Source organism: Erythrolamprus reginae, chromosome 1 (genome assembly GCF_031021105.1).
Source record: "Erythrolamprus reginae isolate rEryReg1 chromosome 1, rEryReg1.hap1, whole genome shotgun sequence".
Taxonomy (NCBI): Eukaryota; Metazoa; Chordata; class Lepidosauria; order Squamata; family Dipsadidae; genus Erythrolamprus; species Erythrolamprus reginae.
Genome location: NC_091950.1, coordinates 229,380,221 through 229,392,823, shown reverse-complemented (window position 1 = coordinate 229,392,823; position 12,603 = coordinate 229,380,221). Strand labels below are relative to the sequence as shown.

At 41.8% G+C, this 12,603-nt stretch overlaps 1 protein-coding gene across 1 annotated transcript in view; it reads left to right on the top strand.

Moving 5' to 3' along the window:
- Nucleotides 1-1,116, top strand: part of LOC139156625 (cytochrome P450 2K1-like) — a 39,847-nt gene extending 38,731 nt beyond the window's left edge. The window contains exons 8-9 of the mRNA XM_070732480.1: nt 598-739; nt 932-1,116. Of these exons, the coding sequence (XP_070588581.1) occupies nt 598-739; nt 932-1,116 (327 nt within the window). The remainder of the gene's footprint in view (nt 1-597; nt 740-931) is intronic.
- Nucleotides 1,117-12,603: the final 11,487 nt, after the last annotated feature.

Below are 12,603 nucleotides of genomic sequence, written 5' to 3'. Positions count from 1 at the left end.
GATAAACCTCCTAGCCGATTAGATTTTGTTAAAAAAAAATACAATCCGGCAGCAGTGCAAGTAGGGCATTGAGAAAAAAACAGCTATAGCTGCGCCATGGCTTCTCCCTTGGCGTCGAGCCCTGTAATGCTGGCACGAAAACAAGGCTTTAAAGTAAAAGGCAATAGCAAATTTTACTTATCTGAATTGAAGAAGGACGAAGGGAAGGTGTTTTAAGAGAGGAACGAGCCACCACATGTCCTGCTGGATCGCAGGACCGAGTGAATTCTGGGGAGGGGGCGGATCCAGCAGGCTTTTTAAAGACTAGGCTCGGTCCTCCACGGATTGGACAGCGAGCAACCCATGTGACTGCTGGACCTGCTCTTTCAGTACAGAGAACTAGGAATTATGTTATGAAACACATAGTGAGATGGAACAAATTTCTCTCATTATTGAGTAGACTTTTTGTTATTAAAATGAATGTCTTATTTAGGATGTTATTTTTATTTCAAACTATAATGATGTCATTAAAACAATGGCATAAAATTTCATTATAATATTTACTACAACCATGTGTTAAATGGAAAATACTATTCTTTATGTAATTTCAATGTTTAGGGTATGCACATCATTCCATTGCTGACCTCTGTGCTCCATGATGAATCTCAGTGGGAGAAACCTCATGAATTCTACCCTGAGCATTTTCTTGACTCTGAAGGAAAATTTGTGAAGAGGGATGCATTCGTGCCTTTCTCTGCAGGTAAAATCACTCTGTATGTGTGAAAAACTGTCCTGGAAAGAGTTTCAGTGCAGCAGGATAGTTAGGAAGATTATTTCTTTAAGATTATAATCATTCCTTTGAGGCAATGTGACTATGGAAAGCCGTGTAAAGTAATTTAAGAAGCCAAAAAATACCCACATCCACCTTTTTGCCATCTATGTTTTCTTACAGGTCAGAGAGTGTGTGTTGGTTTGACCCTTGCCAAAATGGAGCTCTTCCTTTTCTTTGCCAACCTCCTCCAGAGATTTACCTTCCAGCCACCTTCAGGAACATCAAAGGATGATCTGGACCTGACTCCTGCTCTTGGACTTTCCACCCCTCCACTGCCTTACAAGACCTGTGCTGTGTTACCTTGATCTGACAGGAAAATATTGCAGTATAGCATAAATGTTAGAATAGGAATATATCATATTATATATATCTGGACCTCTAGCATAAAAATGCTCTGCTTACCCTGATTCTATTATAGCCAGGATAGGATGGTATTAACTTGCTTAAGTCTGCATTTCTGGTGAATTTGCAACAGGAAGACAACTGACCATAAAAGGGTTCAATAAACATCTCACTGATAAACAAATATACATCACTCCAAACAGGACATTATACGATCAAAGGGGGAAATTTACATTGCCTGAAGCAAAAAGGGACGACACTGTGATAAAGGAGATTGGTTGTGATAAGGCAGAAGGTTTCAGAGAAATTAGGTGTAAGAAACATTTGCTCAAAGGAAATGTTTCGAGGAAATTGGTTTGTGATATCTGGGGAAAGGAAGGACTCAAAGATATGTCATGTTTGAAGTTATGTTATTGGATGTTTGTATATCACTTGACATGTACGTGTAATTATCCCCATCTGCTTATGCTCCCTAATGAAAAGAGGTACACAGCTCCATTCTGTGTCACTTCACCCAGAGAGAAAATGTGTCCAAGTCTTCTTTCTAGGATTCATGTTCGTGAGTGACCCCCCCCCCCCCCCCTTGGCTGGGTTGCTCTTAGCCCCTGTGAAGACATTGTCTTGATCAGGGACTTTGCAGCATCACAGGAAAAAACTCATAATAAGCTGTTTTCTCACCTTTTAAATAGCTTTATTTTGAAAGACAGGCAAAATCTGACAACCTAATTCCATATTACAAGATATTCATTATTTTTATTTTATTTGGATTCCACCTTTATTATTTTTACAAATAACTCAAGCAAGTGAATATATCCAATACATTATCCCATCCTTCTTTTCCCAAAGCTCCTTGGGCTAAAAAGAGAGACTGGCCCAGTTTCCTGGTTATTAACCCAAAATCACCCAACTGGATTTCATTGCAAAAGTGGGACCTGAACTCACGATCTCCTATTTTCTAGGCTGGTGTCTTAACCACTAGACAAATATATCTATTGTTTAGGTTTCACGTGTTGCCTAAAGGATGAATAGTAATAATCTATAGAAACAAAAAATATAGGTTCTGATAGGGATAGGGACAGTGGGAAAACATGAAAAACAAAGTGCTTTGTATCATTATTAGTGAATTATTCTTTTGGGGCCATTTGTTTCCTTTGGTTTTTACTATCTTTTCTCCTTTCTATTTCTGTTTAGATATTTTTGTTTCTTTTACTTTGAGTATTTTAATTTTTTTTTTAAAAAAAACAGTCTTTTTGCCAGTCTTAATTGTAAATTCAACCATTGAACTTCCTTACTTCAACAGTGATTCTCAATTGATTGAATAGTCCACAGTCAGTGGGTTGACCTCCGTCCATCAACCAATCAAGACGGAGCCCATGTTATAAAAGCTCAAGTTCTATTAGTCTTCCTGCATTTTTTCGAAGTTCGAAGCTTGGGCTCAGTGTGGTCAACAAATATACAAGACTGACAGAAATAACATATAGTCGAGACATGTAGAGTAGGACACCAGAATAGATATAGATTTGCTTTAGGTGAGAAAGGTAAGGTCAGAAGACAGAAATTGTAGAACCTTCCTAGGAAGATTACAAGGGAGGGCCTGACTGTGGACTACTCAATCGATTGAGAATCACCATTCAGGTAGAAGAGGCTTGATGAAAGTAGTAGGCGCTGACCAGGCGGCTGCTTTGCAAACCTCTTCTAGAGAAGCCTACTTAGACCAGGCGGCAGAGACAGCTGTGCTCCTGGTAGAGTGGGCCGTAATACCCTTAGGACGAGAAGCTGTAGATATATTGTAGGCTTTAGCTATGACCATCCTTATTCATCTGCCAATAGTATTGGAGTTACTTTCCTCCCCATAGAGGCCGGGGGATAAGAGATGAAAAGGGCCTCGGATTTCCTCCATTTTGCTGTGCACTTTAAATAAATGTGTAAGGCTCGCCTGACATCCAAGGTGTGCCACTTTCGTTCCAGAGGATGTACAGGCCTAGAGCAAAAGGAAGGAAGGGAGAGTTCCTGGGATCTATGGAACAATGAGTTTATTTTAGGAAGAAAGGAAGGATCTAGACGAAGGAGGTCCTTGTGCATAGACAGGGCGGCCAATTCAGAAATTCTGGCCGAGGTGATGGCCACAAGAAAGGCCACTTTCTGAGTAAGGTGACGAGTGGAAGAGTCCCGGAGTGGCTCATATGGAGGTTTTGTCAGAGAGACAAAGTTCCACATAGGGAAACGATGCGCGACCGGGGGGCTACGTTACAGTTATCACCAAAATTATGGAATGTTCCAAGATGACTAAAATTACTATGGAAATCCAAAACAAAAAAGAATCTGATTTTTATAAGATATGGGACAATTGGTATCAATGGATCGCAGCAAAAAAATACCAATCCTTTATTTCTTAAAACTAGTAAATTCACCTCATCTTCGACCGCTCTAAATGAAAATATTATATACTAATATAAGAAATCCAAATACCGACAACTAACTCGACTTTGAAAATTTTTGCAACATAATTCTTCTCTTTTCTATCCATTTCTAAACTAACCCGAATTAAGAATTAAACCACATTATTTCAATACAATTATTCATTATGGATTTAATTTCATATTAATTTTTATATCTTTTTATTATATACACCTACTACTCTATCCTACTATTATGTCGCATACCCTGCAAACATGTGCGATTGTGCAGATCTCCCTCACCCCATTCCTTATCTCCCATACCTCCCTCTATCTCTTTCTTCCCTATATTTCTTTTCTGATCTTTCAATTTTTTCCCCCTTTCCTGGGTCCTTTACTCATTATTTGTTTCATTTACTCATTTACTCATTATTATGGACTATGTATATATATTCTATATTTTTTAAAGAAATGTAATCCTCCTTACAAGACAATTACTCAATGACATTGACAACCTTCTGTATATCTTAAAATTTTTGTACTATGATGTAACTATTTGTTTACCATTTTGTATCTCTCTGACCCCATGGACCCCTTTCCTCCCCTTCTCTCCCCCCTTTTTTTAATGTGTGAAACTCAATAAACTATTTTTCAAAAAAAATTGTTGCATGGGTAATGTCGTAGTCTGGAGCTCTGTAGCAAAGTAGGAAGTGGAGTGTGGTATTGAGGGAAAGATCATATAAATGGTTTCAGGAAGGATAAGGTCATGTGCAACTTGGATGTTTTTTAGATTGAGTGAATTTTTATAAAATATAGCTACACCACCTCCTCTGCGGGATTCACGGTCAGACCAGAAAACAAGGTAGTTACTTGGTGTGATGATGGAGTCAGGATAGGATGTATTCAGCCATGTTTCACAAACAAAGATTATGTCAGATATTGCACCTCCCACTTTTCCTGAAATTGTCTGTGCTCATCACCAAACTTTCTCTTCACTGCAGGCTTTGAAAAAGACATGTTTGGGGCTGTGTAATATATAATTCCACTTGGTGTCACTGTTTCAGTGTTTAGCAGCTAAACTTTAGCCAATGTGTCTTTTCCGCATTTTTTCTGTCCTGCTGAGTAGCAATTTCCGCCTCCGCTTCTGAGCCCGGATAATGGCGCAAGTTCGCAATATGCCTGGCTGATGTCCCGCCTTTGAGAGCAATATACCCCACCATGATTGGTAGGTTCATTCAGCTTTGCACACAACACTGAAAAGTGCCATTCATATCAAACTCAGGGTGCATTAACATTAAACTTTGATATTGAGGTGGGGCTGCAAAATATTGTCCTAAGGGCCGCAATTGGCACACAGGCCATGAGTTTGATACCCCTGCTTTAGAGAGTTGTAAATGGATTGTCAGGTCCAGCACTGTGTCCTGCCATTCTTTTGGAGGGGGGAGAGGAATACTCATTGGCATCTTTCAAATGCTTTCGCTTTTGCTATAACCGCTTGGGAATTAGGGAAGGTGTTGCTCTCAGAGATGGAGCAGACTCCCCCTCAGCTGGTTCCAGCCTGATTCCAAGGCCATCATCACCTTAGAGTAAGGTGACTATATTATAACTTTGATAAAGCAGGACACCCTTGGGCGGTGGGGTGACAGATAACTGAAAATCTGAAAAAGAAACCCCTCAGCATTTGTTTTTGTATATTGTTTCCCAGTCTGGCCCTTTTATTGCAGTAGAAACCCTCCAATCTCTCTCTCTCTCCCTCTCTCCCTCTCTCACTCACTGGCTGTTGAGCATATGCAAAGCTACTGCTTCATTTTTTTTCTCTCCCCCCCCCTTTGATGTCTCCCTCACCCTCATGAAGAAAGCAGCTACCCTAGCAGCAGGGGTGGGCAGCAGGCAGGAGGGGGTAGAACGCAATTCCATCAATGGAAATTTATTTATTTACTTATTTGATTTGTATGCCACCCCTCTCTGAGGACAACATAAATGAAGCTGTGTGCCCAGCTCCAGCTGACCATCCCCCCTCCCATCCTCCTCCTCTTCCCCAGAAAGTGGCAGAGAGACCAGCACCGGCAGGAGTTGCAGGGAGCCCATTTCCTCCCCATTTTTTCTCAACAATGCCTTGGCTTGATGGCTAGGTGGCTTTGCCCAAAGGAACAAATTGGCACACTGGAGAACTGCAACTTGGGGACAGAAGAACTGCCCCCTGCACACAGAAGTCTTTTTCTTTTCTTGCCTTGGATGCCTAGCTGATCTGACCTTTTGAAAACAATTGCACAGTTAAGAAATCTCCCTTTCAGTGGCAGCAGCCACCAGATGCAGCCTAGGTGATTTTAGAAATCTCCCCAACCTATCTCTCCCTGTCAGCAGCAGCAACAGCACTGTCCCTAATTAACTAATAGCTCTTTTAATGGTGATGCACCGCATTGTCCTGCCTTTTATACAGACAGGTCAGGTGTCCCTCCGGACCAATCTCAGCCATGCATCTGGCTGGCCAATCATTGGTCAGCAGGACACACGTCCAATCACAGCCAGTCCTTGCGTTTCATGTCCGGAGACAGCATGGCTTCAGCTTACAACAAGGCTGTTGATAATGTTGCATCACAGAGTTTGTTTGAATGCCAAACTTGAACCCAAACCCGAACTATGCAAGTTCAGTTCGCCCAACACTAGTGTTCACCTCTCTGTCTCTTTCTTTCTTTCTTTCTTTCTTTCTTTCTTTCCTTCTTTCTTTCTTTCTTTGTCTCTCTCTCTCTCTCTCTCGGTCTCTGTCTCTCTCTTTCTCTCTCTCTTCTTACTTTTTTTTCTCTCTCTCTCTCTCTCCCTCTTTCTTTTTTTCTTTTTCTCTCTTTTTCTTTATTTTTCTCTGTGTGTCTCTGTGTTTCCCTGTCTCCATGTATGTGTGTTTCTCTGTATCTCTTTCTTTCTTTCCTTTTCTTTCTTCCTCTCTCCTTTTTCTTCTACCACATCTTGGTACTTCACCATCTTGCACAAAAATATACATATGAAAATCCTCTTTTTGTGACTTTCCTCAATTTTAAACAAACCTTTGACTCAATAGCCAGAATAGCTCTGGGATAAATTCAAAAGTACCACTATTGATAGATATCTCTATCACATACAAAAATTATATTCCAACTCCACCTTAAAACTGGAGTGTAACTTTATCTGGCACAATAAATGCTCAAAAAGGAGTAATTACTTACTTACGTTTGTGTTGTGGTTCAGTCTGGGACCCCTCCGGGAATGGCTGACCTTCTGTCGGTTTCCAGCTCAGAGGGAGAGGCTGAGGAACAGGAGGTGCAGACTGACGAGGAAGAGGAATCCCAGGCTGAAGAAGAAGGACAGCCAGAGTCCCACCAGGGGGAGCTCTCCCCAGCAAGCAGCCTGGATTCCTTAGGGGAAAATGCTCAAGACATCATAGATATGCGACAAAGGAGAGCTAATCAGAGATGGACTCAATTGGCTAAGTATTTCCAGCATTAGAGGTCACAGCTGGGTTTGGGTGTGGTGCTCTTGGGAAAGGATAAAAGGCGGACCCACCCTTCCTGGCTTGTGGAGTTTTATCTTGGAGATTCGTGAGACCTGTCTGTGAACTTTGGTGGCTTACAATCCTGGTTTGTGCCTTGGACTATTGAAACCTTGGGGGGGGGTGCCAGCAAGAAGCTTATGGTATTGACTGGACATCAGGACCCTGCTGTAACGTATTATAGCTTGTCTGTTGTGAAGACAGGTTTTCCTTTGTGCTTATTTTTTCCAGCTATAAAATACTTTTGGCTTTTACCAGAGTGTCTGGCTGTTTTTTCAGTTGGTGTTGAGGTCTGGGAAAACCCAGACAGAACACGTTTGTTTGTTGATTTCCGCTCTATTCTTCGGACTCAGGGCAGCCATGATATGCCATGGATGAATCTTGGTCTTGTTTCTTTTCAATCTTTAATTATTTGACCTTTTGCATGTAAAGACTTGTATCCTCCCAATTTAGCATAATGCAAAATCCAAACACCTCTTTACACTGAAAATGTCACTATTATTTCTCAAACCTCAATTGGATTAAAGAAAACTGTGCAACAACATTAAAGTACTACAGACAAAATAACCTGGTCCTCAATTTTGATAAATTGAAAATACTAGTGTTTGCCAAAATAGCTATTCAATACTCCTGTAGATTAGGAGGACAGAATGTACAACAGGTCAGTCTATTTTAAGTACCTTGGGGTTGTTTTCCATATGAAATGTAGTTGGAAGGCACATCTAGATCCCACAATGCAATCAGCCCTTAGGTCCTCAAATTCCAGCAATATTGTTTTAAAAAAAACAGGCAAAGGATAATTAGTCTCCACAGCCTTAAAACATTTTGAGGCTAAAACATTGATGCAAATTATTTACAGGAGAGAAACAATATTTTTTTCGAAGAAAGATATCTCACATTTGTACAAACAAATTCCTGTGATCAATTTTAGCTATACCTATTGGGATATCAAATAATGCTCAATTGAGAATTGAGACAGGAATGCCTCAAATTCAGGTTAGGATCAAGAAGATGATAATGATTTGTTGGTGGAAAATTCCATTTTCCCCAGAAGGCTTGATACCTTTAGAAATGATAGGTAACTTGTCTCCCTGGAAACAAAGGATAGAGCACAAGCTTGCCTTTTATGGGATTTCCCCATTGTTCTTAATCTTACTACCACCAATGATGTTACCTAATTTGGGTAATAAAACCTCTGCAAGAAAACAATTAGGTTCAGATAGCACTAGGGACTCTTCATTGTTCTTAATCTCCTTAAGTCATGATCAAGCCAAACAAGTGGTTACTAATAAATTAAGAGTCATGGAATTCCAACTAGAAGTTAAAAGGATACCTCTCCACATCAGAAATTGGATTAAATGGAGTCTGTGGGAAGGAGCAAGGTATCAGAAAGACCTGACCTTTCCTAAGATTACAAAAACATTTTTAGACTCAGATTTAATATCCTCCCCTCAGCACTCATGATGGTTATGATAAAATCCACTAGCCGAATGAACATGTACATGTGATAATGGGGAACCTGATTTGATTTGATTCCTTATTTGTACCCTATGGCTATTACTAAGTGTTGTACCTTATGATTCTTGATGAACGTATCTTTTCTTTTATGTGCACTGAGCATGTGCACCAAGACAATTTACTTGTGTGTCCACTTACACTTGGCCAATAAATAATTCTATTCTATTCTTCTTTCTGAATGTATCTCACGTGTCTTATTGCACTGCAAGTTCTACAGGGACCTCAGATCAATGTACATTCTCCTACTATTAGAGAAATTTGTAGGGAGATTAGATAATATCTATGTTAACCATTTTCTCCAGGACTTAAATCCATTTAAATTTTTGCATTGCTGCAATGAATGAATTATATGAAGTATATTGAATACTTAATATATTAAAACATATTAGTTTCCTATCCCTTGCAAAACCAGTCCCCGAAATTTTAAAATATTTATTATTATTTTATGAATTTATTCATTATTTATATTAAATAATAATTCTATTTGCAAGTTATTAAACTATATGACAAAATAGCTAACAGGAAGAACTGTCAACCACAGAAAAATCAGAAGTCCATGCAATTCAAATGAATATAAAGGTGTTTATCAAGCTTATGCTCTGTAAAAGTTTCTGAACTACTAATGGTCAAAACAAATTGGTGATAGATAAGAGTTAAAGGAGTTAAAGGTGGACTGGGTTTAAATCTCTTGTGGGCATGAAGAGATTTGGGACTGATGATTCATTTGACCCCACCCTTAGGCTCAGACTGATAATCTCCTACATCACCCACTCCACCTGCTCTCTCCCCCTCTTCTTCCTTGTTGCTTCCATTACCTTCATTGTGTATTTGAAATCTGAGTTCACATGGGAACTTGGCAAGGACAGAAGGAAAGCAATTTCAAAGGAATCTTCCTTTGCCTCTCCAAGAAGTCGGTTGTGATCTATTTTGTGAAATGCCTTACTAAAATCTAAATATTTCGCTGCTGTACTAATTTAGCCTATAACTTATTTTACTCAAAACATTAATAATCCCATTTGGTTCAAATATATTGGGACAGATTAAAGTGTATCATTACCTTGATGCTTTCGTTAATTGATTGCTATTCCCAGTGCTTCCTGCATCACATTTAATGATTGATTGATTGATTGATTGATTGGATTTGTATGCCGCCCCTCTCCGTGGACTCGGGGCGGCTCACAGCAAATATAGAAAACATAGTAATACAATTGATCCAATTAATACAATTTTAAAAAATTAAAATCCTAAAACACTTTAAAACATTCAATCATATTCAACTGAAAACAATGAGATTGCTTTCCAAGTAACTACAGCAACTACTATACCATTTCTTTGATTAAAACCTATTTTTTCTAGTTCTCTTTAAAATCTAATCAGATGTGAAAAGTTGGATTTCTAAATAGTAATTCAAATCTCATTGCAATACATCAGTTTACATTGGCATAACACTCAGATAAAACTGAAACCTCACACAGAATAATTAATTATTATATAGTACAAGTATATAGGGATGGGGTGGCTCATTGGCTAAGCTTGTTGACTGAAAGGTCAGCAGTTTAGCTATTCAATTTTTTAGTGCTGCATAATGGGGTGAGCTCCCGTTATTTCCCTAGCTTCTGCCCAGCTTCTGGGTTTTCTTTGAGTAGTATAAGGTGACCAGACATCCCGCTTTCAGCAGGACAGTCACACTTTTTCATCATTTGTCTCACATCCCACACCCTTTGAAAAATGTCCCACTTTGTTTTTTCTCCCAACCAACCCCCTTGGGAAGAGGCTGGTGGGAGGGGATTCTGAGCTCTCCGCTGCTGCCTGGCCCCCCCTGCCCCAACCCAGCTTTGCCGGAGGTCTCTGTGCTTACTTCCGACCAGCTGTGCAGGGTCTTTGCTTGCCCGTTTCCCCTGCCCCACCCCCAGACAGGCCCAGTCATGTCCCAGTGTTGCACTCCTGTGGAAGAGGGAACAGCAGGCAGGAGGATTTGCTGCGACCCAGGAGGAGCTTGAGGGCTGGCCGGGCTCTTCCTTCCCAACCCCCCCCCCCTCCAAAGAGGAATGCCGGCTGCGTTCATAAGTAATGGGGCATCAGAACTGGGGTGTCATCCTTTGATCCCCCCACAGCTGGCCTTCTATCTCGGTCTTGAGCCGGGCGGGGTGGTGGTGGTGAATGGGCAGTGGATGTGACAACTTGGAGTGCAAGTCAGGTGGCTGTCCGGGTCCATGGGCAGAAACTTTGTGGGAGAAGGGAAGCACATGCTGAGTCTTTGGGCCCGCTTCCCCACTCTGCCTCTTCTCCCGCCTTCACTTCCACCCGGGCACCATCGGGGCAGGGAAGCTAGGCCGCTCCTGCACTGCAGACATCCCACCCATCGGCCTCTGAGCCAGAAGGAGGGATGGAAGCCCTTGCCCTCTCTCTCCAGGTAAAGCTGCTCCTGGGCCGAAGCACTTAGTGAGCTCCAGGGAAGGGCTGGGTTTGTGGGGGGGAGGAGGGAGGGGAGAAGAGGAAGGAAGGGAGAGAAAGAAAGAGGGGGAGGGAAAGAGGGAGAGAGAAAAAGAAAGAGGGGGGGAAAGAAAGAGAAAGAAAGAAAAGAAATAAAGAGGGAGGGAGGGAGAGAGAGAAAGAAAGATGGAGGGAGAGAGAAAGAGAGGGAAAGAGAGGGATGAAGAGAGAAAGAGAGAAAAGAGGAAGAGAGAAACAGAAAGAAAGGGGGAGAGAGGAGGGGAGGGGAGGAGGGAGAGAGAAAGAAAGACAGATAGAGGGAAGAAGGAAGAGAGAGAGAAAGAGAGAGGAAAAAGAGAGGAAAGAAGAAAGAGGGATGGAGAGAGAGAAAGAGGGAGAGAAAGAGAGCCCCCCTCCCCCGCTCAATGGTGCCCCTCTTTCCCAATCTTAAAATCTGGTTACTTTAGTAAGGTGACCAGACATCCCGCATTCAGCCGGACAGTCACGCTTTTCAATCATTTGTTCTGCATCCCACCGGGTTTCCAAGATGTCCCAATTTTAACAGAGAGTGGCATTTGTTGTGAGCCGCCCCGAGTCTTCGGAGAGGGGCGGCATACAAATCTAATAAATTATTATTATTATTATTATTATTATTATTATTATTATTATTGATAAGTCTCGGCAGCTCAGGAAGTTCCCCTTCTTCCTTCGCCTCTCCACACTCCCCGTTGTGTGCTGCTACTGCTATTGTGGTCAATACTGCTACTACTGGCATTGCCGCCCGCTACCGCTCAGGCTACAAGGAAAGGGAGGGGGAGATGGAGGCAGGGGGAGGAAGAGAAGATGGGAGTGGGGTCAGTGTGATGCTGATGCCGCCAGCCTCCTCCTCCTCCCTCCCGGGACTGGGACTCCAACTCTGGGTCGCCATGCCCCCTGTTTCCCAGCCACCACCACTTGCCCATTTGCGGCTATAGGGCAGTGCCTTCAAGTAGCACCTGGGCCCTTTCCTCGGTCGCTGGTCTTGGGAAAGAGGATGTGCGCTTGGGCTGCTCCTCCTTGCATGTGAAGCCTGCCATCGGGTGGCCGTACTGGCCGGTCAGAGTTTTGCCTCAGGAATTGGGGCATTTAAATCACCTCCTTGGAACTAGCTGAGAATTAAACTGGCGAGAATTGAACCGCATATTGGGCAAGATTCCGGTGAAAGAAACTGAGCAAGAGGGGAGGAAGGAGGGAGAGAGAGAAAGAAAGAGAATTAGAGATGGAGGGAAAAAGAGAGAGAAAAAAGAGAGAGGAAGGAAGGGAGAGAAAGAATGAGAAGGAGGGAGGGAGGAAGAGAGAGAGAAAGAGAGAGCAAATGATGAGTTGTTTTAGCTCCCATCATGATAGCCATATGATGCTGACTTCAATTTTCATGTCAGACTAATACAATGGGAAATCAAGCAAATTTACTGTCAAAATTATATGAAAACCAAAGAACAACCCAATTATGCCCATGTAGGATTTTTGATGAGCTAAGAGAGCTACAATGAGAGTAAGTGTACTTCTGATTCTGACCAATTCTGATTTGGTTTCTTTCCTTC